At 41.1% G+C, this 26800-nt stretch overlaps 2 protein-coding genes across 3 annotated transcripts; both read right to left on the minus strand.

Annotated features, from left to right (window-relative positions):
• Positions 1-404: 404 nt before the first annotated feature.
• Positions 405-5998, minus strand: LOC137298242 (zinc finger protein 728-like). The gene is made up of 2 exons (XM_067830419.1): positions 5925-5998; positions 405-3951 (listed from the first exon to the last, which is right to left on the minus strand). The coding sequence occupies exon 2, from the start codon at positions 3841-3843 to the stop codon at positions 487-489; it is 3357 nt and encodes a 1118-aa protein (XP_067686520.1). The 5' UTR covers positions 3844-3951; positions 5925-5998; the 3' UTR covers positions 405-486.
• A 3139-nt stretch (positions 5999-9137) lies between these two features.
• On the minus strand, positions 9138-25088 carry LOC137283609 (zinc transporter ZIP1-like). Of its 2 annotated transcripts, none has more exons than XM_067815204.1 (2): positions 15228-15407; positions 9138-11867 (listed from the first exon to the last, which is right to left on the minus strand). In XM_067815204.1, the coding sequence occupies exon 2, from the start codon at positions 11846-11848 to the stop codon at positions 10841-10843; it is 1008 nt and encodes a 335-aa protein (XP_067671305.1). In that variant the 5' UTR covers positions 11849-11867; positions 15228-15407; the 3' UTR covers positions 9138-10840. The 2 variants fall into 2 exon arrangements, with proteins under 2 accessions (XP_067671305.1, XP_067671313.1); XM_067815212.1 differs by lacking the exon at positions 15228-15407 and adding an exon at positions 24957-25088 and having other exon boundaries at positions 9144-11867.
• Between the last annotated feature and the right edge of the window lie 1712 nt (positions 25089-26800).

The following is a 26800-nucleotide window of genomic DNA, read 5'->3' on the forward strand; positions in this document are numbered from 1 at the left end:
AGTGTTCCCTAAGACATTTTAAACATGGCGCCTCACCCTGCCCTTTTTCAAGTGGCACCCTGTCCTTCTTTTAATACAGTAATTGATATCAACACATGGTGCTTTGTAGCTTCTACTTCATGTAGAAGGTAAATGAACTAACTGTCGTCTTTGAATCTTTAAGAATCACTATGCATGCAACACTTAACAGAATACTTGGAAATCTGTAATTGCTCCTTTTGAAACTCTGTCACCCTGTCCTTTTTCGATCCTGCGGGAATCACAAAGTGGTGACAGATTTATACATGTGTTACTAAATTGCAATCAAAATATAGGCATACTGAACATGTCTCAGAAGTACTCAGTAAATAGAAATGTAACATGGTGATTGTAAAATATATTGAAACTTCATCATAACAGTTTATGCAAATTATCAGTAATTCTTGCCATCAGTTACACCTCCCAATTATTGACTGTCTTAGCCAGCCCTCTTACTATCCTACATATTTACAAAGGCACCAAGGCTACAGTCGTCTCTTGCTGTTCTTCCACCGGGGTGCTGATTGTGGGGATACCAGCCAGTGACATGAGAGTCTCAATGGCCTCAGGGTAGGCAGAATCAGCAGCAAAGTCGAGTGTCTGTTGCACCGAGCCTGTCGAGGTGGAGGTTGACGTCTGAGTGGAGGTGGTATAGGAAGTGGACTCAGGAATGACCGTGTAGGTGGTCTGAGGAGTGACCACTGTGTACTTGTGTGCATATTGCTGGGCGGGTTGGCTGTCCTGATACTGCATCCTAGGCTGAGCTGCTGGTAGGTTGGTGTACGTCACTGTCTCCCCGTCATGTTCTGTCTCAACGATCTCAGCTTCAATCTTCGGAGCATGTTCCAGCATCGGCAAAGCTTCCACAACTTCAATGTTCTCCAAGAAGGTTGTGCTGGACATAGGTTCAGTTTTAATGATGCAAGGACCATCAGGAGTGTCCACAACTGTTTGCAGAGCCTCATCCAAATGCACTGATGTAAGACTAGCATCACCATCTTCCGTCATATGCACTTTCATATGCTTCTGCAGATAATCCTTGCGTCCGAACGAACGGTCACACTTATCACATGAGAACGGCTTGACACCAGAATGTGTCCTAACATGACGAGTCAAAGCCCCAGAGTCACGGAACCGTTTGCCACAGATTTCACACCCAAAAGGTCTACTGTTGGTATGAGTAGCCATATGCTTAAGACGGTCATTTGAGCGAATGAATTCCTTGGAACAAAAGTCACATCGGAAAGGTTTTTCACCTGTGTGTGTCCGCATGTGCACCTGTAGACTTCCAGCAGCAGTGAACCTCTTGTCACACAGATCACAAGCAAACTTCTTCTCCTTTTCCGGGATCTCTCTCCTCTCCGTCACTTGCTTCAGGTCACCAATACCCTTTAGTTTGGCTGCCTTTCCCGACCCATCCATATGCAACTTCTTATGGCGACGGAACAAGCGGATGTCCTTGAAGCACTTGCTGCATCTACGACATTTAAAGAAAGGCTTTTCTTTCATATGGGTAACCTTGTGGAAACGAAGCTGACCGGAATCAGCAAAGCACTTTTCACAGGAATCACATTTGTAAGGTTTTTCCCCTGTGTGAGTACGTATATGTCGTTGTCTGTGCCCAGCCTCTGTGAAGAGCTTGTCACAATACGGACACTTGTAAGGACGTTCTCCAGTATGTGTTCGCATGTGGCGTTTAAGATAAAAGGAAAGTAAGAATGTTTTCTTGCATATTTTACACTGATATGGCTTTTCACCAGTATGAATCTTCATATGTCGTAGAAGTGACCCAGGATCATTGAAACTCTTAGAGCAGACGTCACAAGCATACGTTGGCTTAGTGCAGTGGCTTCTGGCATGACGTTGGACACTGTCAAGGGAGGCGTAGTCTTTATCACACACTTCACATTTGAAAGGCTTTAGTTCACTGTGAGAAATCATGTGACGTTTCAGATTTGCCAGTTTGGAAAACTCCTTTTCACACACATCGCACTTGAATCCTTTTCCAATGTGTATTTTCATATGCAGTGCAACTTCTTCCGGACTTTCAAAAGCCTTGTTACAGAGGTCACACTTGTGGAGTTTCTTGTCTGTATGAAGCTTGGTGTGACGGTACAGACGTCCGACATCCAAGAACCGCTTCCCACAATGCTCACACTGCAACGGCTTCTCTCCTTCATGAGTGGCAAGATGTTTTCGGAGGTCCCCAAGTCGGTAGAATGGCTTTCCACAAACACTGCACTTGAGTGACTTCTCCCTAGCTTGGTTCTTGTGGGTCTTCAGATGCACCAAGAGACTGCCTACCCCAGCAAACATTTGACCACAGATCTCACACTTTTCAGTCTTCTCTGCTGGAGTAGCCCGAGTGTTCAACAGGTCGCACAGTTCCTCTAAACACTCCACATGTTTAAACACCTCGGTCTTGATATTCTTTGGATCAACCTCGTCATAAATATCTCCTAAATCAAACTCCTCAGTTGCCTGTGAAGCACTTTCAGCAATCCTGTCCCATTCATCTTGATTATGAGTCGACTTGTGCCCCTTGAGCTTGCTCATCTCTGTGAACCTCATATCACAAACTTCGCACTTATATGGCTTCTCTCCACTGTGAACTTTGATGTGCTTGCGAACCTGTCCAGACTCGGAAAACCTCTTTCCACAGACGTGACACTGGAATGGCTTCTCCCCAGTGTGGGTACGCATGTGTCTTTGGAGATAAAAGGGCAATAGAAATGTCCGTTTGCAAATACGACACTTGTATGGCTTTTCTCCAGTGTGGATTCGCATATGACGTTCCAGATTTCCTGCAACAGTGAATCCCTTATCACATTTATCACACTTGAATAAGTCCTCCTTGTTGTGGAGCCGCATGTGGTTTTGAAGGGTGTCCTTAGCTGAAAAACCCTTCCCACATACTTCACATGTAAACGGTCTCTCGCCTGTATGAATCTTGATATGACGTTTCAAATTTGCAAGTTTCACAAAACTCTTTCCGCAACTGTCACAACGGTACTCCTTGTCGTCAGAATGCAGTTTGAGATGTATGGAAAGAGCTTCTTCGGTTTCAAACGTCTTCCCACACTGGCCACATTTGTAGTTCTTGGTCTCAGTGTGAAGTCTTTGATGCCACTGAAGGCGCCCACTGTCTATAAATGACTTTCCACAAATTGTACACTGGAACGGATTGCTTTCAACATGGAGACGAGCATGCTTCTGAAGATCCATCAGTCTGTAATATTTCTTCCTGCAGACCACGCAGGTAAAGCTCTTCTGTTGTGAGTGAGTTCGGCAATGAGACTCCAGTTCTGTCTGAAGAGCAAACCTGTGGAAACAGACTTCACATCGAAAGGGTTTTCCGTCCTCGTCTGGATTTTCCATATGGGACACTTTATGTAGGTTCAAGACTTCCATATTTGGAAAGAGAATCCCACATGTTTCACATGCATAATGCACTTCGCCTGCATGTTCTGCCATGTGTGCATGCATTGGCTCCAGTTGTGAGAAAACCTTCTTGCACACTTCGCACTTGTACAGCGTCTGACCTTCATGTTGTTTCAAGTGACCCTCAAATGATGCATGGTCTTCAAACAGCTTGTTGCAGAGTTCACACATGAAAACATGCCCATCCTCGTGCTCAAGCATATGTTCTTGTAGCTGAGTGGCATTCTCAAACGTTGCTTCACACTTTTCACACTTGTTTTCACTGCTGCCATTTTGGATAACAATGTCATTTTCTGAGACAGTGAGAATACCTCCATCAAGTTGGTAGATGATTGTCTGGTCTCCTGTCTCAATCTGTACCAGTGAAACTTGTCCAGCCGACATTGTTGCAAGTTACCTTTTATGCTGTCAGAAATGTATCATAATTATCATCAATCATCAAGCTTTTCGATGGATGTCCGGCTGTTTCCGGCATGTGCAGCGAGGTGATATCTGTGAAGAAAAAATAAAGTTATGAAGCACTTTCAAGACATGACAACATCTGTACATTAGGATCTGAATCTGTCACAATTCACAACATTCTATGAGCCAAACTGTATCCCTTTATGAATGCAGATCATTATTTGCAACCACTGGAATTGAACATTCATTATTTTTGAAAAAACGACAGTCTTGCTTACTTCGGATGCTAATTATGAAAGTGAGATATGCAAAACAAAAAAGAAGCATCCACGTCAGACAGATAAATAGTCAACACTGTTTCAGATTATATTGGAGTGAGGAAGTATGGTTTTATGCTACTTTTAGCAATATTCCAGCAATACCAAATTATCATGGTGGGAGAAACTTGAGGTGTGCTTCATACAATGCACCCACATGAAGAATTGAACCCAGGTCTTTGGCGTGACAAGTGAACACTTTCAAACCATTAGACTGACACATTAAGACTGTCAGTTTTGCCAACCATTCCATCTTTTAGTTCCATGGAATATCATCATCTATTATGCAATATTCATGATATGTATCTCACTCACTCACTCACTCACTCACTCACTCACTCACTCACTCACTCACACTCACACTCACACTCACACTCACACACACACTCACACTCACACTCACACTCACACTCACACTCACACACACACAAAAGGTAAAAAAGGATGCCAACAGTCTCGTAAAAGTTTTCTGCCGGAGTTAGCTCAACTAATAGTGTCCAGAAAACAGCCCTGTTCTGTTATAGAAATAATAATGATTGTCTACATTAACAAATGTGAATTATGAGGGATTGGGACTTTCAAACTGGGACACCGTGCTGTCATCAGATGCCCAAATCACCTGAGCAGGTCGGAATTCATCCCTGTAGCAACCTAAATACCCACAAATTTTTAACATCTAACAAAATGTGTGCAACATTGTACACATACCTGAGCAGTTTCAGTTGGTGAAATATGATTAAAATTTAGCAAAGTGACTGTAAAAGATTCACGTTAACCGTTTAAAATAGCATAACCCTTAGCTCTTTGATATCACAACCAAAAGCTAGGATAACATTTGTTGGCTATATATATTACCAGTAGTTTGGATCAAGACAAAAAAATATATAAAATCACTTTTGGTCTGCAGTTGGTGAAAAAAAAGCTGTACCTAGTCGGCCATCAAATATGGAATGTGGGACAAGACAAGTAATGGTACCCAAGCATGATATCACATCCTTGATTATCTAAAGTTTTAAAAGATATTGGGGCAGCAATTCCGAAGGAAGCATAGGTCACTGCATTGGAATTATTCTTTAAAAACAAAACAAACAATATTAATGTTCGTTTATAAGATTGTTTTTGTGACTGTCAATCATGTTTGTTTCGAATTTGTCGTGAAAATGTGAACCAATCTATGTTTAGAATCTGACTAGACGAAGAGCAATGTTGAAATATTGTAATGAAACAAACACTAAGCTGATGACGATGTTTGTAACATGGCCATTGCTATCGCCGTGTCATAGTGTCATGTTGATAACGATTCATCATGAAGATATATCTGTGGCAGAAACTGCTACATCGTGTGAATAGTGACTGAGAGCAGAGACCTTATAGGTACACAGTCTCTGCTGCGAGTGATCAGCGGACGAAGACATGGGAGCCGTGCGGGGAGCTCCCAGTTCAGCAGTGGATGGAGTTTTCAAAGCTCCTCTCTGGGATAAGCATGCGCCAAGACGTTTCATGGCGAGAAGTGAGAAAACCGCTCGGGTCAACCCTTAACGATTTTAAACTGGGATATTCTGTCGACAATAGCAAACAAGCAGTTTTTCTGAGTAGAAACTAGGATAGTGAGCGCGCGACGCGATGGCCGCCATTTGCAAAGTGTCCTTTCGGATGATTTTCCGACAAAAATGTCTCCGGCAAATGAATCATGCTACAACCTTCGACACTGATAAGGAACGATTGAACATATATATTGCTACTTACCACTTTAACTGTAATTATAACATGCTAAATTTGTGGGTAGTTTCAGGTAAACTGTTTGATTTGTCTCTAAGCTCTCCGCAACGCATGCGTGACAGATTCCGCCCTCGCTCTGAGCTCGGGGCATTGTTTGCGTGCGGGAACCTGACTGGTTCACAAGGGCAATCAAGCTTTCCGCGCTACTATTCGCCTATGTGTGGAGCAAAGCGCAGTCGGAACTTCAAGAAGCATAACTTTGACCGCACGGACAAACCGAATTGCGAATATCCGAGCTGTTCCGATTGTCTTCGTGATGGATTGTTTCCCTTTGATAATGTTTGAAGACTATGTGAAATTAAACCAGTGAAAATAAATGGATGACAACAACCATCAGTCATTTGGGAAACAATCTTCTTATTTCAAAACTGTTTTCCTTCTTTTCGTTCTCTTCCGCTCTCACCAGTTTATTTTTTTTTCTAAATAAATTTGTTCATTTCCCTTCCAATTTCGCCTGAGATAGGAAACCCGAGAGAATTTACTAAGAACCGTAGCTTGTAAGCCTGTTCCTGAATGAGCATTGCCAGTGATAAACATATTTGCTTATATGTGCATTAAAAGTGATATAGGGATTAAGAAATTGATTTGTGATGATTATGAAAAAGTGGACTCACCTGTAGAATGAAGCTTCACATTATTTATATTCTACGCTTTTTGGAAACGATTATCAGCGAAAAGTAGTCGGACATACTGAAAATGATTTTTCAAGGATAGCTTCTAAGGTTTAGAGAAATATAGGAATGAAGTAAATACCCTTGCAAATATTTAGGATTACTCGTGGGGCATTATAGTCATATTGCTACCAATGACCAAACCTTATTATGAAAATTTGCGATAAATATGTTGTGTTGTGATCATTGTTTAATATGTTATTGGGTTATCTACGTTTTCAGGGTTTTTTTATATTTACAGTTGAACTGTTATTTATTTATTTATTTATTTATTTATTTATTTATTTATTTATTTATTTATTTATTTATTTATTTATTTATTTATTTATTTATTTATTTATTTTAAGGGAGTGGGGTGGAGGGTTGGGGTGAGTGGGAGAGGACCCGTGAAGGTCCGGGGTAGAATAGGCTTTCACAAACCCATGCTCGCCATAAAAGGCGACTATGCTTGTCGTAAGAGGCGAGACTAACGGGTTCGGGTGGTCAAGACCACCGTCATATAGATGGAATATTGCTGAGTGCGGCGTAAAACTTAACTCACTCACTCACTCACGGTGTTTTGATGCGTGGACGTCAACTTCTTAGTCTGTCTACGGTGACACCAGTCCATCTGTAGCGCTGAATATATAAAGCTTATAACCGTGATAAGGTGGAATCTGAGGGCGTTGTCAAAAAGCATTGTTTTGGAGTTTGACATTGCTGTGTGTCAACAGAAAATGGTAAAAAGTCACTTTGCAAGCAAAGCTGTTAGCATACATAATTTTAGCTGTGCCTAAGCACGTTTTCACAATGTCAAAGATACGTTTTACTTCCTTTCACTAATGCAAATCAGCAGAAAATGTTTTCAAAGACTGAAATCAAAGAAATGATTCTTTTACACCCCACAACAGCTGTTTCTTGTGGTAATAGTTGAACTTTATGTGACCTTGAATGGTTTATGTTTGTCTCAAAGCTGAATTTTATTTCAACCTTTCTTTCGGACATCTAAATCACTATTATTGGTTTATTTCGGCATGGTCGAAAATAGGACATTCCTGCTGAAAAAATATGAATGCATTTCGTGAGTTTTCGTGATTTATTATTTTGTTAATCATTCTCGTGAACTAATACCGTCTAACGCATCTTTCATAGTTTTTAAGTAATTCACGAAAGATAACATTCTTTTTGGCGTTTAGTACATAAACATACATGCAGGCAGGCAGGCAGGCAGGCAGGCAGGCAGGTGCATACATGCATACATGCATACATGCATACATACATACGTACGTACATACATATATACCATATTGAAGAAGAACGTTTTGAATTAGTTAACCCCGTTTTTGATAAGGTAACGCGCTACCCAGGTACATTCAGAATCATGGCACCAATCAATATCATATTTGAAAACGAGTTGAAAGTAGACGGGGAAATAGAAATAAGATTTTTTTGCGTTTACTTCGTAGTTCTAAACACAGCGTAAGTTTGATTGTTAAATATTCTATGACTACCGTTTTCCCCCACTTTTGTTTTCCACACTTTTTGTAAAATCAATAAAATTTATTGATTTAATGAGTTAATAGGAGAGCAAATCGTGTCAGTTTTCCCTCTTGAAATTTCACGAGTGAATATTTACGTTTCTGATGCAAGCAATAGTATGCAAATGAGATGTACTCTCAGTAGGTTCGCATACATAATTCATTTTAAAAAAAAAGTCTCATACCCCCACCCTTTATTTCGTGTATCCCAATTCATATGCTAAATAACTGATTTATGCATTTCCCTGTATTGCCTGTTAAAAGTTTACTGCTTTCATAGCTTTGGTCTCTATGGCAACACATGTGTAAATGTACCTTCCCGTCTATACAGGACAGCTGGTAGATGTTACCGCCCATTCTTGATTGTGACGGAAGTTATAACATGTTTCTAAATTTGTTGATAATATGCAAATTCTTGTTATCATTACCTGTGAAATGGTACATTGGGTGATGATTAGATGACCAAATTGAAAAGCCTAGTTGGGAAAACATAGATATTTTAATATTTCTTGAAACTACCTATATAAATGACTAACAAACAAATAAACGCCCCAAAACATTTTATTTCATTTCCATGAGTGCTTTATTATCAGAGTGCGGCGTAAAACTAAATTGACTCACTTTATTATCAGAAGTCGTACAGAAACAATAAGCAAGCGTGGTGGTATATTAATACTCTCACACTCCCACCCGACCCGTGAAGGTCCCGGGGTAGAATAGGCCTTCAGCAAACCCATATTCGCCATAAAAGGCGACTATGCTTGTAAGAGGCGACTAACTGGATTGGGTGGTCAGGCTCACTGACTTGGTTGACACATCTCATCGGTTCCAATTGCGCAGATCGATGCTCATGCTGTTGATGACTGGATTGTCTGATCCAGACTCGATTATTTACAGACCACCGCCATATAGCTGGAATATTGCTGAGTGCGGCGTAAAACTAAACTCACTGACGCTCCCACCCATGGGCACAGATAAACAAGCAAACTAAATTGACTCACTCACTTTATTATCAGAAGTCGTACAGAAACAATAAGCAAGTGTGGTGGTATACTAATACTCTCACCCCCACCCACAGGCACAGATAAACAAACAAACAGGCGCTTTATTATGATATTAAACCGTCATATCACGTGCTAGGTTTGGCCTTCCTCAGCGGACTAACGGTATCGAGTGTTCACACTCACTGACCAGGTTCATACGTCATGACATTAAAAATGCGTAGCACCCTTGAAGATCCAAATCAGAATTGATCTTCAGTAACCCTTCCTGTCGTGAGAAGAGACTAATAGGGTCGAGTAGTCAGACTCTTGTCAGACTTTGTTGACACATAGCATCGTATTCCACTTGTGTAGATGCTTGTGCTTATGCTGTTGATGCTTATGCTGTTGATCACTGGATTCTCTGGTCCAGACTCGATTATTTACAGACCGCCGCCACATTGCTGGAATATTGCTGAGTGCGGCGTAAAAATAAACTCACTCGGCACGCAGCTCATCGCTCACTATCGACCATGCACTGATTTGCCAGACTGGATTAAACATCATTCCGAAGGCATAAGACTTCGAATTCACTCGTACATACAAAACACGTACGGCTTTAGATCTTACCAAACGTTTTATTGCTGTTTTTCTTGTAACAATTACCAAAATATGCATGTACATATATCTCGAAGTAAATATACTGTCCATGCATAAGCTGCACATCATATTCTGCCCCAGGTAATCACATTTAATATAACGTAAATACACCATACGAAACTTTAACGTAAGTTAAAATATACTCATGGAACCAAATAAGGGAACACCAGAAAGTGTACCTTCATCCTTCTCCATGTTTCTTCATAAGTCTTCTATTTCACTGTGGGTGAAAATCTGACAAAAACATAAAGGAACACTGGTACTATCGGGTGGTCCCATTTTTGTTTCCGTGAGTGTATGAATAGTGTACCCATCATTGCCCAGGCTATAAATCCTAACTGATCTTTTATATACATGTATTTCGTATTGGCAACGTTCTGTCTTCGGTGTGAAACAACAATCACACGGTAGTGAAAGGTGACTGGTATTAGGAAACGTCCTGATTGAACAATGAACGAACACTATAAAGTGTAAATCGAAATCAGTCATACAGTAAACTACTGTTATATCGAACTGATGTTTCCTATTACACTTTCAGCTGACCTGCATGGTACACACATTTCGTGCACTAATATTGGGAGACCCTTCTACAATGCTTGTGTCGGTTTTGCAAGCACATCGCCTCGTTTTGTCTCCTGTTTGGTTCTGTCTTGTGATGCATATTCTGCTAAAACACATTCAAACACCTATATGTGTAGTCTGTATTGCATGCATTCGATCTGAATGAACAGCCATTTCACTAGCAGATAAGTCGACCTCGACAGACTGACAATCTAGCTTAGGCTTCCTAACCATTGCTCATAATATCAATCACCGGTCTCTGTGCTCCAGATTCGATTATTTTCAGGCCGTCACTAATACAGATGGAACACTGCTGATCGACGAGTTGATAGCAAGCTATTATTTTGTGCGTAGGCTCCTGGTATTAAAAAGAAATCTGTTACCTAAGTGAAAACAGTTTCAAACATGGCATAAGCCACATGTCCCAAGACATGGATTGTTTGTCGATTTATTTGAAAAGTCATTTCTCCTGTTAAACGCTTTAAACTCTGCTTTCAGTCGTGATCAAGAGACTTCACAGCCGCCATTGCAGCGAAACCCACCGATGCAACAAACACATTCATCATTCCTTTACCATGACCGAATTCGTCCCTGAGGATTTCAAAACACGTGACATAGAGGAACGTCCCACAGGCAATACCCTGGAGAATCCCAGACGCCATTGATTGTGCGTCAACGTCAAGGCTGGAAGACGTTACAGCTATGCCGGTGGATATTCCGATCGGCGACATCAACGAAAATAAGAAGAGGCACGCGAAGGGTTTCTTAAAGAATGGTACAAAGGCTCTGAAAAGCTGAAGACCTAGACAAAAGGCAACAAGACTTTTGTGAATCGAGATTGCTATGAAAACCTCCCATACGTCTGTTGCCTCTTCCTGCAATCCCACTGCTAAACCGTCAAATATTGTATGGAAGGACAGCGCGATCAACAACAAGAACGCGCTGAGTCCAGACGACCGCGAGAGTGCATTCAAGTCATGGGTGTGGGATAAAGATCTCTCCAGCTCACTAACGGGGGACACCGAGGACATGTCGTTACCTCTTTTTCCCATGATGCCCATGCTATCGTCAGTATCTTTTTCTTTGCCCAATAAAGGCGATTTCTCTGTCGGGGGGTCCTTGTACTGTTCACGTTTTGCACGGTTCTCCGGAAGTGACGTCACGACCGCTCCCGCCATAAGCAGTATGGCTAGCTGCTCCACTCCAGCGATGATAAAGAACCCTACACCAGTGAGCATCTCAAACATCGGGTAGCCGGTGAAGTTGTAGGCGTTTGTAAGCCCCTCTTCCAAATCCTCCTTGCCCTCGACCATCAGATGAAGCAGGCATGTGCCAAGAAACACGCCCCCAGCGAAGCAATTCAGCAGACTCAATACCTTTTCCCTTCGAGATGCGTTGACATCCCTTCCCTTTTTAACGATGAAGTACGGAATTATGCCCAGGAGCAGCGTAAGAAAGAGAAGGATGACGATGGCGATGATTTTGGCTGTTGTGGCGTCCATTGTCGTTGACCTTTCCAAACTGCAAGTAAAGAAGTAGTTCCAGTGAAAAAGCGTGATATATTAAAATCAGGTTCAAGTTACATTATCAAGACAAAGAGTTAGTGAGTGACCATGGTTATTGTTTTACGCCGCTTTTAGCAACATTCCAGCAATATCACGGCGGGGGATACCAGAAATGGACTTTGCAAATTGTACCCGTGTGGGAATCGAACCCGACGTGGCGAGCCAATAGGTTACCCATTTGGCAACTTCCACCGTCCCTCCAGGTTAGATGGGGCACTGAGAACGGAGTCCTTGTGGGCCTAGTTACTTTGTCGAATGACTATCATCCTCTGATTGTGGCTGAGACGTTGTTCCTAACTTCTCCAAACCGTCTAGGCCCTTAACATGTTGTTAGTACATGAATACACGACACTTTTTATAGATAACAACATTTCTTCATTCTATATCATGACCTTTCAGAGATAATTCTCGCTCCTTATTCCAGCATTCACCTGATGAAGGAGTGCGTGAGTGCGTTTGGTTTCATGCCGCTTTCAGCAATATTCCAGAAATATCAAGGCGGGGGATACCAGACATGGTCTTTTCAAGATGCAACCAAGACGATGACTCGGGTTTGACTCCCCACGATGTGTGAAATCCCGCGTGTCTCCCGCGTAAACATTACTTAATCACTGAAATCTACGTGTATTGCAAAATGAATAGCTTTCAAATGTCAGACATTCTTACCGTACATTTAGCTCTGCTTCTCGAAACTGTCTGTGTGACTAATGACCGCTATTGAGGTACGGTTCTTTCCTTGAGTGTTACCATTAAGTATATAGTTTTGTAGGTAAGTAATATTTGTGTAGGATATAGTGGTGTGTCTTTTTAATCTGAAAACAAACGTATCTTGAAGTGACCCGACACGGAGATGAAGATTGAGATATCGGTCGAGATCAATTCCATAACATTACGTTGTTTGATTGAATAAAACTGATTGGATTCAAGATTGATTTTAGTATTCTTGCTCGTCATTGACAAAACTGAGGTAAACTTCCCTTTAAAATATGTTGTTGTGCGATGTACTGCTACGTTTGGATGAGCACATTTTCATTGGTGTAAAAACAGCCCTAATGTAAGTTATCTTATCACAAACCATACGAAACACGTCCGCATCAGACGATCACGTTACAAAGTGCAACCTGTTTGTACTTTATCCCAGATCTCCTCCACCTTCTCTCTCTCTTCTCCCCTCACACACGCGCGCGCGCACAGACACACACACACACACACACACACACACACACACACACACACACACACACACTTTCATTAATGTCGAGATCGTATCAATGTTTCCTCTATACACTCGGAAAATCAGTGTATTAGGCACCGTGACTACCTGCTTTTGCAGAACCCGGAAGTATTATCTATTTAAATAGCTGTCTGGGAATCACAAATAGATATTTATTTATATCGCCATGTAAAACCTCAGTCTCTTACATACATGAAAACATATGATTTGCATTTGCACTGGCACAGGCTATTGGTACGCTCGCAAAATTGAATATGACCTATTTCTTGATGGTATATTTTAATAATTGTGTCATAAAGCCCTGTTCATTACATGCATTTTGTTTACTCGCCAAGTAAAACCGCAGTCTCTTACAAATATAACTTACGACTGTATGGCAGAGATGAACTGGCAGACGTTTGTATCACATTCAAATACTCTGGAAATGCTCTGTACCAATGCCACCTATTTACAGCGACAGTCACAATGATAAAATACATGATCTTCCTTAACACGCCATTAAGGACTGAACTATCAATACAAAGCTAGGGCTTAGCTGTGTTTATAATTCAAGTCCCGGCTTACACATAATTCTGCTAAAAGGTGAGCGAGCCCTCAGAACTATCTACAATCTGTAAACGTAAAGTTTTACAACCTATGGATAAGTGACAATTTGGTTTGCCAAGTGCCTGATCGCAATACGCCTTTCAAACAATACGTATTGCAATTATATATTTTCTCAAAGGACCAATACACTGGAAATGAAAATTATATGATGTTTTGTGATCATCTCTATGATTTAGGATAAAATCTACACAGACTTTCATTCACAAGTTTTCCATTGCAATTAAATAACAAAACAGCATATTTTACATACAATAAATTTTAAAAAAATACAATCCGTCAAAATATAATCTAAGAGGTTTCTGGTATCACAAAAATGTTTAGCATGCAGATATTAGGCTCTACGTGTACAGTGTATGTAAATCACTATTAAACACTGAAGCGCAATATATTGCAACACGTATCGAAATATATATCCAGAATCACAAAATATTGCAATACATTGTATTTGAGAAAACAGTGCACAGTTCTACTAATTACACGTTTTGTGTCAGTAGCAGAGACATATTCATAAACTTATAGATATTTGAACAGACGTTTACATGACGCGTTATCCCTGCTGTTTGTTGACGGAACTGCTTTGTAAAAAGACTCTCAAAATATTACAATGGCGGCAAGCTTGACACTAGTCTTATGAGTGAACATCAGAATTCAGTTCAATAAAAATTGAATTAATGAACAAAGAATGAGAGATTTTGGTGATAGTTTGACGTTTTCAGAGCTCAAAAGAGACAATAAACCAAGTTGTTTGACTGAACTGTGGTGTATTTGCATTTGGTGTTGTAACACAGTTGTGACACAGTTACATACCGAGAATGATTAACACAGATATGTCATTGGCGTCATCTGTTGGGACTCACCTTTGCAACTGATAACAAAGATCATATATGTTGTCCGTAACTAATCTTACGTTTTTAGGCTATAGTTCTTCATTAGATATTTTTGTCAGTTCATGTTAATAACTGAACGCTTCAGTGAATAAATCTCATTATTTCTTCCGGATACCAGAGGTTACATGATTGAATTTGACAATTAAAATATACTATTTATTAACTAATCATATAAATGAAAATACCAAAAAAATCTTTGCAAAACTCTTGCTTTTGGATTTACACAAAGACATATTAATTTTTCAAATACTGAAAACGACTATATACGTATATATAAAACCGTGCATCTGGGGGTAAATAATATTTTGAATTTATATAGAGATGGCGGGGTTGAGTATGTAGGACACTGGAGCGGGATGTGATGCGTGCATTCAGCTACTGACCTCGTTAGTCCGTACCCACTAAGTTGCTGTGTACAGAGGGGGCATTACTTGACTTGGACACGTCTTACACCGGACTGGACTCGTGACTGTCCGAATTGCAGGTGGCCCTATGCCACTAGATAGGGTATGAACATATCCGTAGATTACTATCACTTCGCGTCGAGCATATAACATTGTATAGGACGTCGTAAGAAATGTCGGTTTACCTTTCAGCTGTCTGTCGGGACCTTGGGAATGTTGTCTTTTTCACTCACAAGCTCACAGTTGAAAATGTTCCCTCGATTTTCCCATCAGTCATATACATGAATATATTTTTGAAGGGATATGGGTTTTACCAAAAACTTCCGGGTCTTCTGTTCGCCGCACAGGCAACTTCCGATAAAGATATAGTCAAACAGTAATCGGGTCAAAGGTCAGAGAAACGCTCGCTGTGAAACCGGTTTGCTTTTCTACCACTGTGCTGATTCAAATCCACAATATATAGAGGCAAAGTTCACCCGGCGAAGTTGAAGATAAAGAAGATGAAGATAAAGATGAAACATAGTCTTGCTGGCTGTGTTAGTGTTAAGCTAAACATAAAGTGAAATGTTTCTCAGACATCGGCGCGTGACATTTACCTGTGCGCGTAACGTTCTTTATTGCCATTTAAAAATACTAATTTTGACATTGCCCCGTCCCAATCATTCGCTTGTGCACTATAAGAATGAGTGTCTGTAAAAACGAGTGTGCCTGAATCTAAAACACAATAGCACTTGCTAAACTTTCCAATTGAATTTTGGGGAGAAAAAAACAACAAAAACAAAACAAAAAGTGTGTTAGTCCCTTGTCAGCTTTTTTTCTATCAAAATGTTAAGAAAACGTCCTACCGCTCTCGCCACTTTTGAAAAGAAATGTGCCGAAGAACCATTTATTTTTTAGGCAGCCTACGTAGTGATAGTAGTAAGTAGTAGTGAGTGACTGAGTGTGTAGTAGTAGTAGTAGTAGTAGCAACAGGAGTAGCAGCCATTGTGGTTGTGGTAGAAGTAGTAGAAATTGAAACTGAAGTGGTTCTAGTAGTCATTGTGGTAGTACCAGTAGTAGCAGTACTGATGGTAGTAGCAGCAAGTATTACAGAAGTAGCAGTAGATGTAATGTTAGTAGTAGTAGTAGTAGTAGCAGCAGTAGTAGTAGTAGTAGTAGCAACAGGAGTAGCAGCCATTGTGGTTGTGGTAGAAGTAGTAGAAATTGAAACTGAAGCGGTTCTAGTAGTCATTGTGGTAGTACCAGTAGTAGCAGTACTGATGGTAGTAGCAGCAAGTATTACAGAAGTAGCAGTAGATGTAATGTTAGTAGCAGTAGTAGTAGTAGTAGTAGTAGCAGTAGTAGTAGTAGTAGTAGTAGTAGTAGTAGTAGTAGTAGTAGTAGTAGTAGTAGTAGTAGTAGTAGTAGCAACAGGAGTAGCAGCCATTGTGGTTGTGGTAGAAGTAGTAGAAATTGAAACTGAAGTGGTTCTAGTAGTCATTGTGGTAGTACCAGTAGTAGCAGTACTGATGGTAGTAGCAGCAAGTATTACAGAAGTAGCAGTAGATGTAATGTTAGTAGCAGTAGTAGTAGTAGCAGTAGTAGTAGTAGCAACAGGAGTAGCAGCCATTGTGGTTGTGGTAGAAGTAGTAGAAATTGAAACTGAAGCGGTTCTAGTAGTCATTGTGGTAGTACCAGTAGTAGCAGTACTGATGGTAGTAGCAGCAAGTATTACAGAAGTAGCAGTAGATGTAATGTTAGTAGCAGTAGTAGCAGCAGTAGTAGTAGTAGTAGTAGCAACAGGAGTAGCAGCCATTGTGGTTGTGGTAGAAGTAGTAGAAATTGAAACTGAAGTGGTTCTAGTAGTCATTGTGGTAGTACCAGTAGTAGCAGTACTGATGGTAGTAGCAGCAAGTATTACAGAAGTAGCAGTAGATGTAATGTTAGTAGCAGTAGTAGCAGCAGTAGTAGTAGTAGTAGTAGCAACAGGAGTAGCAGCCATTGTGGTTGTGGTAGAAGTAGTAGAAATTGAAACTGAAGTGGTTCTAGTAGTCATTGTGGTAGTACCAGTAGTAGCAGTACTGATGGTAGTAGCAGCAAGTATTACAGAAGTAGCAGTAGATGTAATGTTAGTAGCAGTAGTAGCAGCAGTAGTAGTAGTAGTAGTAGCAACAGGAGTAGCAGCCATTGTGGTTGTGGTAGAAGTAGTAGAAATTGAAACTGAAGTGGTTCTAGTAGTCATTGTGGTAGTACCAGTAGTAGCAGTACTGATGGTAGTAGCAGCAAGTATTACAGAAGTAGCAGTAGATGTAATGTTAGTAGCAGTAGTAGCAGCAGTAGTAGTAGTAGTAGTAGCAACAGGAGTAGCAGCCATTGTGGTTGTGGTAGAAGTAGTAGAAATTGAAACTGAAGTGGTTCTAGTAGTCATTGTGGTAGTACCAGTAGTAGCAGTACTGATGGTAGTAGCAGCAAGTATTACAGAAGTAGCAGTAGATGTAATGTTAGTAGCAGTAGTAGCAGCAGTAGTAGTAGTAGTAGTAGCAACAGGAGTAGCAGCCATTGTGGTTGTGGTAGAAGTAGTAGAAATTGAAACTGAAGTGGTTCTAGTAGTCATTGTGGTAGTACCAGTAGTAGCAGTACTGATGGTAGTAGCAGCAAGTATTACAGAAGTAGCAGTAGATGTAATGTTAGTAGCAGTAGTAGCAGCAGTAGTAGTAGTAGTAGTAGCAACAGGAGTAGCAGCCATTGTGGTTGTGGTAGAAGTAGTAGAAATTGAAACTGAAGTGGTTCTAGTAGTCATTGTGGTAGTACCAGTAGTAGCAGTACTGATGGTAGTAGCAGCAAGTATTACAGAAGTAGCAGTAGATGTAATGTTAGTAGCAGTAGTAGCAGCAGTAGTAGTAGTAGTAGTAGCAACAGGAGTAGCAGCCATTGTGGTTGTGGTAGAAGTAGTAGAAATTGAAACTGAAGTGGTTCTAGTAGTCATTGTGGTAGTACCAGTAGTAGCAGTACTGATGGTAGTAGCAGCAAGTATTACAGAAGTAGCAGTAGATGTAATGTTAGTAGTAGTAGTAGTAGTAGCAGCAGTAGTAGTAGTAGTAGTAGTAGCAACAGGAGTAGCAGCCATTGTGGTTGTGGTAGAAGTAGTAGAAATTGAAACTGAAGTGGTTCTAGTAGTCATTGTGGTAGTACCAGTAGTAGCAGTACTGATGGTAGTAGCAGCAAGTATTACAGAAGTAGCAGTAGATGTAATGTTAGTAGCAGTAGTAGTAGTAGTAGTAGTAGTAGTAGCAACAGGAGTAGCAGCCATTGTGGTTGTGGTAGAAGTAGTAGAAATTGAAACTGAAGTGGTTCTAGTAGTCATTGTGGTAGTACCAGTAGTAGCAGTACTGATGGTAGTAGCAGCAAGTATTACAGAAGTAGCAGTAGATGTAATGTTAGTAGCAGTAGTAGCAGCAGTAGTAGTAGTAGTAGTAGCAACAGGAGTAGCAGCCATTGTGGTTGTGGTAGAAGTAGTAGAAATTGAAACTGAAGTGGTTCTAGTAGTCATTGTGGTAGTACCAGTAGTAGCAGTACTGATGGTAGTAGCAGCAAGTATTACAGAAGTAGCAGTAGATGTAATGTTAGTAGCAGTAGTAGTAGTAGCAGCAGTAGTAGTAGTAGTAGTAGCAACAGGAGTAGCAGCCATTGTGGTTGTGGTAGAAGTAGTAGAAATTGAAACTGAAGTGGTTCTAGTAGTCATTGTGGTAGTACCAGTAGTAGCAGTACTGATGGTAGTAGCAGCAAGTATTACAGAAGTAGCAGTAGATGTAATGTTAGTAGCAGTAGTAGTAGTAGTACTAGTAGTAGTAGTAGCAACAGGAGTAGCAGCCATTGTGGTTGTGGTAGAAGTAGTAGAAATTGAAACTGAAGTGGTTCTAGTAGTCATTGTGGTAGTACCAGTAGTAGCAGTACTGATGGTAGTAGCAGCAAGTATTACAGAAGTAGCAGTAGATGTAATGTTAGTAGCAGTAGTAGTAGTAGTAGTAGTAGTAGTAGTAGCAACAGGAGTAGCAGCCATTGTGGTTGTGGTAGAAGTAGTAGAAATTGAAACTGAAGTGGTTCTAGTAGTCATTGTGGTAGTACCAGTAGTAGCAGTACTGATGGTAGTAGCAGCAAGTATTACAGAAGTAGCAGTAGATGTAATGTTAGTAGCAGTAGTAGTAGTAGCAGCAGTAGTAGTAGTAGTAGTTATTTTTTATTCGGTGGTGTTCGTTTGGGTCTTTTGTTTTGTTTTGGTTTTTTGTTTGGGCTATTGATTGATTGATTGATTGATTGATTGATTGATTTTTTTATAATGTAACTTTGGGGATAAAATTGATAGTTCATACTTATCCTGACTCATGGTTTATCTCCCCTTTCTATCTGAACGGTTAGTGGAAACAAATTCTCTAGAAGAGAATGTAAAATCACTCACCCTGGGCCCTCTCCCGCCAAACCGACCACATGACCAACCACAAGGCAGTCCTTATTCTCTCCGACAATATTCCTCCACACAGGCTAAATGCCTCCACACAGGCTAAAAGGGAAGCCCGAGTGGTGTGAGAGGGGGTGGTTGGGAGGGATTCATTTCATTCGTCAGGATAAGTACGTGTATAAAGAATCCATTTTATCATAAAAATTACACATTTTCTTCTTATCCGACTCATGCTTTATTGCTTACTGAATCCGAGGGAAAAGATGGCGGGATCAACCACCTCCGGGGTTCCCTGTTGGATTGTACTCCTTCCTGTGTGTCATCTGTATTCGATAGAGCAGGGGCATAAAACTGTCGAAGTGGTTGTCCCGGCAGTTGATTCTTCGCTGTGAAGCCCCACCTAAAGTCTAGGTGGACAGCAACGTGGTCACCAGCTTCAAATCTTGTACGACCGAAATCGAAGTCATGGATTTCGGACATCCTGGCTGCAGCTGCCAAGATGTCTGCGTCACAGGTTCATAATCTTCATTAATGAGGTGCCGCAGTACCACATTAAGGTCCCATCCAGGAGCTCATGCTGTTGATCCTCTAATTTAAAGGATCTAAATAATGCAACTAATTCTGGAACCTCAGATGACATAAGTAGTCTGCTACCAGTGGATGAGTTGCTCCTCTGGCCGTAAACCCGTTGCGAGCAGAACGTTGGTCGAAACATCTCCACTTCATACAGGTTACGTGTGGAGCTACGTGGGGCCAACGTTACAGCTTCTGGTGCCATGGTGGAGCATCCTCTTCTCTATAAGCAGCACGTAATACGCTCCATATGTGTAAAGGGAACGCTTATGGGTTCCCCTTCTTTTCTCAGGTGTGAGGATGTATGAGGAGGTTCGGCCAGTCTGGGAGGCGCAACATGGGTTCGCCATGCTTCTCTATGATGTCTAGAAACCAGGATCTCGCCGGCCAGAAAGGCGCGACCAAAATCACTTGCAGGATCTTCGTCTGGTCGATCTTGCGTAATATGTACTTCTGGTAACAGGACCGGAGGGGGAGGGGACGCATAAGCGTTCAGACCCTCCCAAGACACGGCTAGGGCGTCGACAACCCATGCTAGTGGATCGGGTACTGGCGAGATGCACTTGATTGTTGAATCGGGTTGCGAACAGGTCGATGAGAGGACGGCTGACAATGTATGCTATTAACTTAAAGGCTTCTGCATGAAGCATCCACTCTGTTGGTGACAGACGTATCGAGCTGGACAGGGCGTCGGCTAACACATCCTCACCCTTGGTATGTGACAAGCCCTCACCGTCAGGTTGATTTTTTCCATGATGTAAAACAACTGGAACGTTAGTTGAAGAAGGGGCGATGATCTGATGGACCCTTGTGGGTTGATGCAGAAGGCCACCGTCGTGTTGTCCCTGTGTATCACCCAGACTGGATTCCTCAGTTGTGCCCTCCAGTGTAGGACTGCTTCTTTTACTGCTTTCAGTTCGAGCTGGTTGATATCGAGGCTTTCTCTCTATTGTCGACCATCTGCCTGTAGCGACTTCGTCGTTGTAATGCGCCTGTAATGTGAACCAACGGATTGCTGGTCAACGGCGGTTCTGACTTCAACTGTATCTTGTAGCCTTCTCGTAGTACCTCTACAACGTAATCGTCTTGTAGTATTTTCCAGTTCTTTCGACCTATCGTTCCGAACCTGAACTTAAGAAGCGTGCAACAACTTGGGAGTGCCCTCGGCTAGAGTAACGTCTGTTTTGGCGCGAAGAAAAGACCCCGAGTAGCCGCCACGAGAAGTCAATGACTTCTTCTCCTTGGACTGCTGTATTCCCGAAAAACGAGACTGTAGATGACTACTTTGTGGCGATTGCCGATACGTGTTGTTCATAGTCTGGACTGGATTAATTAACGCTAAATCCTTGGAATCTTGTGCTACTTCACGGATCTCGCCATGAAACAGGGTAAACATCTAGCCATGTAGTGGAGCTCAGCAACACTTGGCGTCGTAGTAGAGTAATACCTGCCGACGTAGGGTCCAAATGATCGGAGATAAATTCTTGATGTTCAGGTTGTGCGACAATAGCAGACAAGATCATTCGCTCCTCGTAAGTCTTTGGATTCTTGAATACACTGAAAAGTGCCTCACTAAACACCCTGGATCTAGCTAAGTTGAAAAACGCCCTCTGGGTTGTTGTATCCAGCTGGGCTAGCCTCTTACCTTCGACTCGTTAGCTTCGCGACTTCACGTCAGAGACCACGTAGAAATCTTCATCAATCGCTGGCGCCTTCATAAATGTTCCTTACTGTGATCTCTAAATCTTCTAAACGAAGGAGTATGCTGACCCTCAGTCTTCGAAGCTTTACCACAAGCTGCTTTCAAATTCTCAGTTACGTCGGAGATGGGCTTCATGGGTGGGATAATGATAGACTCAAAGTCATCACCCTTTATGCTGTATGTTTCAGCCGGATTTGACGTCTTCGTCGGGGATGATATCGGAAGGCCGTCAGCCACCCATGATAAGACCTCGGCATCCGGATAGATATATGCATCATCTTCTACAAGCTTCGACCCTGGATGCGTATCTTTAACGTTGATTGGTACTAAAACAGTGCAGGACCGCTCATCGTTACCCCGCAGATGGTCAACGTTGTCCCGGATACACGTCTGCTTCTGTTGAATACCTAGCTTATTTTCCACCGCCTGATACACCCTACGAGTGATCACGTTTACGAAGACTTCAGCGTTGTGGTCTTCAATGTTGTTACAAGACCGCTTCTGCGTCGGATTCCGTAGCATTTTCAAACGCTAAAGGGTTCTCTGCCGACATTTGCTTCTGCTGGATCAACGATGCCCCTGAGATACTGTCCCTCGTCGGAATCAAACAATCTGACGCAAACTGTACTGATGATACCCCTCTCAAAATTAAGACCACATCGGGTGATCTATGCGACGACTCTCTGAAGACCTACGGTTCCAATACTGGAGGATCACCATAGCTGGAGGCATCAGCTGCACCCTCATGGGTCGGTACACTAGTCAGAGATACCTGTGAACAGACATGACGCTGGAGTCCTGACTGGAGAGGCTCTCCTCTTACCTGAGTCATGGACTCTAACCTCTGCCACTACTTAAGATGACGACGACTTCGATTGAGGCGACATCACAACTCCAGATACTACTCACAACCCACAAGGCTGACGATAGTCTCACAAAGACATCCAGACTCGCTGAACCTGGCAACGGGTTGTGTAAATTTAGTTTCAATTTTCCAGTTCACATGTGAAAATTAGCAAGACAAACATTAAGATGATATGAATGAATAACACTGACGATCACCACTTCAAAGTGCAAACATGTGTATATAAAATGATAATAGTAATTAAACGTTACAACATCAATGCATAATCAAACCAAAATACAGCAGTAGAAGAGCCCCAGAGTGTATGTACGTCAAGCGCTGTCGGCACTGTTTACAAAACATGAACAGTCACCTGAAACACGGTGAAAAGAACGAATATTAATTTACCAATGTTTGATCATATTTGTTTCAATTATGATAATTAACAGATTGATAAAGGCATTCACGGCAGAATTTGGGCTAAATGCCCGAAAAGAAACTAGACATAAGCCGTGAAGGGAAACACCACAGAACCGCCCGCTCAGGCTATAAAGGAGAGAGAAAAGATTGCTGTATGTGGTTGGTCACGTGGTCGGTTTGGCGGGAGAGGGGAGACTGCTTGGTATGAGTGATTGTGCGTTCGCTTCTAGGGATTTTGAAGGGATTCAAGTCGTCACCGTTCGGAAGGAAAGGGAGATAACCAGTAAAGCATGAGTTTATTTATTTATTTATTTATTTATTTATTTATTTATTTATCATGTGTGTGCGTGCGTGCGTGCGTGCGTGTATGTGTGTAGGTCACTGACCCACATTATAAAAGCACACACCATTTGGACTCCAATGAGCAATGACAAGGGGACAACAAGTTCACTTTGACATGGTACTGACATATTGAAAGCTTACATTTACAATGCCATTCCGTAAAGGAGTTAGCTCAGTTGTTGAGCAGGTTGGATTTACATATGTTGACAGAGTATAAAATTTCATGATAGTGGTTGAGAACAGTAGTACAGTGGAAGATATCTAAATCATGGATATCTTAATTATTATGGTAGGCGCTACTAGGCAGTGCACACTGAAAGAAAATAATATTTGCTTTCGGAAACATGCAACATTCCACATATTGTTTCTTCGAGGGACATTCGTTCCCACCTCTTTGTTTTGAAGGAGTTCAGATGATATTAACAGAAATAGCAGTTTACGTGACTTTCTGGTTGTAATGGCGGATAGTTCACATACTGCATTCTTTTACGATTTAAATCCTTGATAGGTTGACAATTTCCTGGAATCACAAACAGTGTTACATCATTCTTACTGATGACAGTTTATAATTCTTTGTGTAAAAAACTTGTAAAATGTGACACATGTTCACCTCGTGTGAACCTCACGAAGCCAAATCTATAAATAAAAGAAATTTCTCGTATACGAAGTACCCAGGCTGTCCTGGTTATTTCATCTAGCGAGTGAGTAAATTTTGTTTTAAGCCACACCAGCAGTTTGGCAGGAGGATACTGATTTTCCTAAATGCACAAATAATAGTACGAGTTCAAACCCTCTAACACCTGACATTCTCGGGGTAAAATCTACATTTTCTCATATAGTTCAATTTCAATTTCAAATACGCTAAAATTAAACGATTAGAATGATTAGAAGCAGCATTGAAAAGTTCAGAAATAGTTTGATCAGTATAAAATACTTGACGAGCTCCATACATTCTATAAAAAGGTGGAAATTTGATGTAGGTTTTTCATCAAAAAGTATAGTAGGGCATGTTTTGGTAAGACTCCCGCCCGTATCCCCCCCATTTAATTCAATTCTATTCTAGTCAAATCATATCACCTGAATATATATTCCTCATCTGATAATAATGAGTTTTGAACATGTTTCTTTAATTCTATCTGAGCGTACTGAAACACATATTCAACATATCCAAAAAAAAACCGACACTCGTTTTCCTCAATGTTAAAACTAAGGGGGCATACGGCATAACATCCACAATCGCCATATTAGAAACGTGTCTCCCAGCACATAGAACGAATTTACACAGAGACTGAGCGATGATTGGTCGCTTCTCCAATTCAGATACAGTTAACATGACACGTTAAAACTCATCCTTATCTCATGAGGTGATATTCAGGTGATATGATATGACTAGAATAAAACTAGGTGGGATACGGACGGAAGACTTACCGTTCGGGGAAATCAGGCCATCGCGTGAAGTGGGAAAACCTCGCTACCTGTTTTGTGTCACGTCTCCCCAGATAAGTAGTACTGCTTCACGTTGCGCACAGACACACGTTCAGACTCATCGTACATGTAATCATTTTTATGAATAAACTTTGAGCTGTGAGAAGACCTACCTTATGACTACTCCCCTCCGACTCAACGTATGACCCAGTGGATGTATATTCAGTTGGATAATGTCCCCGACCTTGCTCGGACAGCCCGCTTTTGTCGCGTTTCCTTACACAGCAATGTAGGTCACATGACTTGGCATGTGAATCAAGATGGCGGGGATAATTCATCGCAATGTGAAACGAGGCTGCGGACTTTTTCGCTGTGCTGTCAGTTCGTGATCGGTCCGTGTAGTTCAAGGACAGGCTATTATAAAAGAGTTATTTTGGTAGATTACCAACGATTGAGTGAGTGCGAATCTGCATCTGTGTGAGTGAATATCATTTACGGCGTTTAATAATCCACCAATATATCGACGAGGGGACAGTGGAAATGTAACGGAGTCATTACAAACATTTATCCCGACATTTCCCTTTCTAACATCTTCTTAAGACATGAAGAAAACAGTTATTTTCTTGCACGATCTTTGATTATAACCATTCTTACAACTGCAAACGATTAATATTTCGTTAGAAACTATATATTTTGTATAATTTGCTATGAAAGCTGAACGTATTATTTTCTCACGTCCTTCAGTTAGTCGTGTTCAGCTTTAACGGAATGGCTGGGGAAGAAAATATTTAAACAACATGTAGATCTGACAAATACACGAAAACAGAACCCAGAGCCAAACAATGTTAGAGAGCTCCCATTGTTTTCATTATTATTTCCTGTAACACTCAGTCCTAAAACAGAAATATTGTGACTGGAAAGACTATTTCTCACTGGACTGATTAATACATGTCACATTTATTGCTTGATTACAGTGATTTTCTGCTCAGTGCATGGCCAGGTGCTATTAAATAATTTAACAAAACGTCATGGTGTATGTATTCTTGTGATAGTGATAATTTACCAGTCTGTTAGTAAGGTATTTTGAAAGGAAACATTTTATGGCGAAAATATTTTTTTCAACATATGTCATATTTGGGATTTCACTTTTTCAGTAAAGTACAAATTCTAGTACTTCTTTGGTTGAGTCCCATCCAGGATTCGAACACGCACCCTCAGAATCAGGCACCTAATCGCCAGCACACAAAGTCAGCCGCCTAGCCCGCTCAGCCACCGCGACTTCCACAAAATGAAAGTCGGACAACTGGTAGTCTGGACTGCGTACTTTGTGTACCCCTCTGATAAGTGTGAATTGGCACGGCTCCCACGGCCGAAAGCTATGATTACACGATGCCATTTAGAAAGTGGTCAAATGCAACATATGTCATATTTGGGATTTCACTTTCTCATCCCGGATGGGACTCTACCAAAAAAGCACTAGAATTTGTACTTTATTGAGAAAGTGAAATCCCAAATATGACATATGTTGCATTTGACCACTTTCTAAATGGCATCGTGTAATCATAATGTTTGTTTCATTTCAGGAGAAAGCTATATCAATGCAAGTGTCCTATCAGTATTTTTACTGGAAGGACTCAGTGTGAACATAATAACTGATTATTCTCTAAGACTGATATTCCATCTTTAGAGCCAATAGTAGTTAATAACTCTGCTTTCCTCTTCCAGAGAAAGTCAGTATGATTTCACATTTAAAAAATATTTTTTTAACTGTTCACGTATCACATCGCTGTTGTTATTGTAAGGACTCAGGCATATCTACTCAGTGCATCTGCACTGTAACATTTTAAGAAGTGTCTCATAATTATGGTATGTAAATGCTAAGCACGATTTTGGTTTGACTTATCTTTGAGAGAAAGTGATATTTTGAAGTTTTGTATAAACCAGCGTTCTGTAGTGTTGACTTATATTTGAGAGAAAGTGATATTTTGAAGTTTTGTATAAACCAGCGTTCTGTAGT

The sequence above is a fragment of the Haliotis asinina genome, chromosome 1, assembly GCF_037392515.1.
Source record: "Haliotis asinina isolate JCU_RB_2024 chromosome 1, JCU_Hal_asi_v2, whole genome shotgun sequence".
Taxonomy (NCBI): Eukaryota; Metazoa; Mollusca; class Gastropoda; order Lepetellida; family Haliotidae; genus Haliotis; species Haliotis asinina.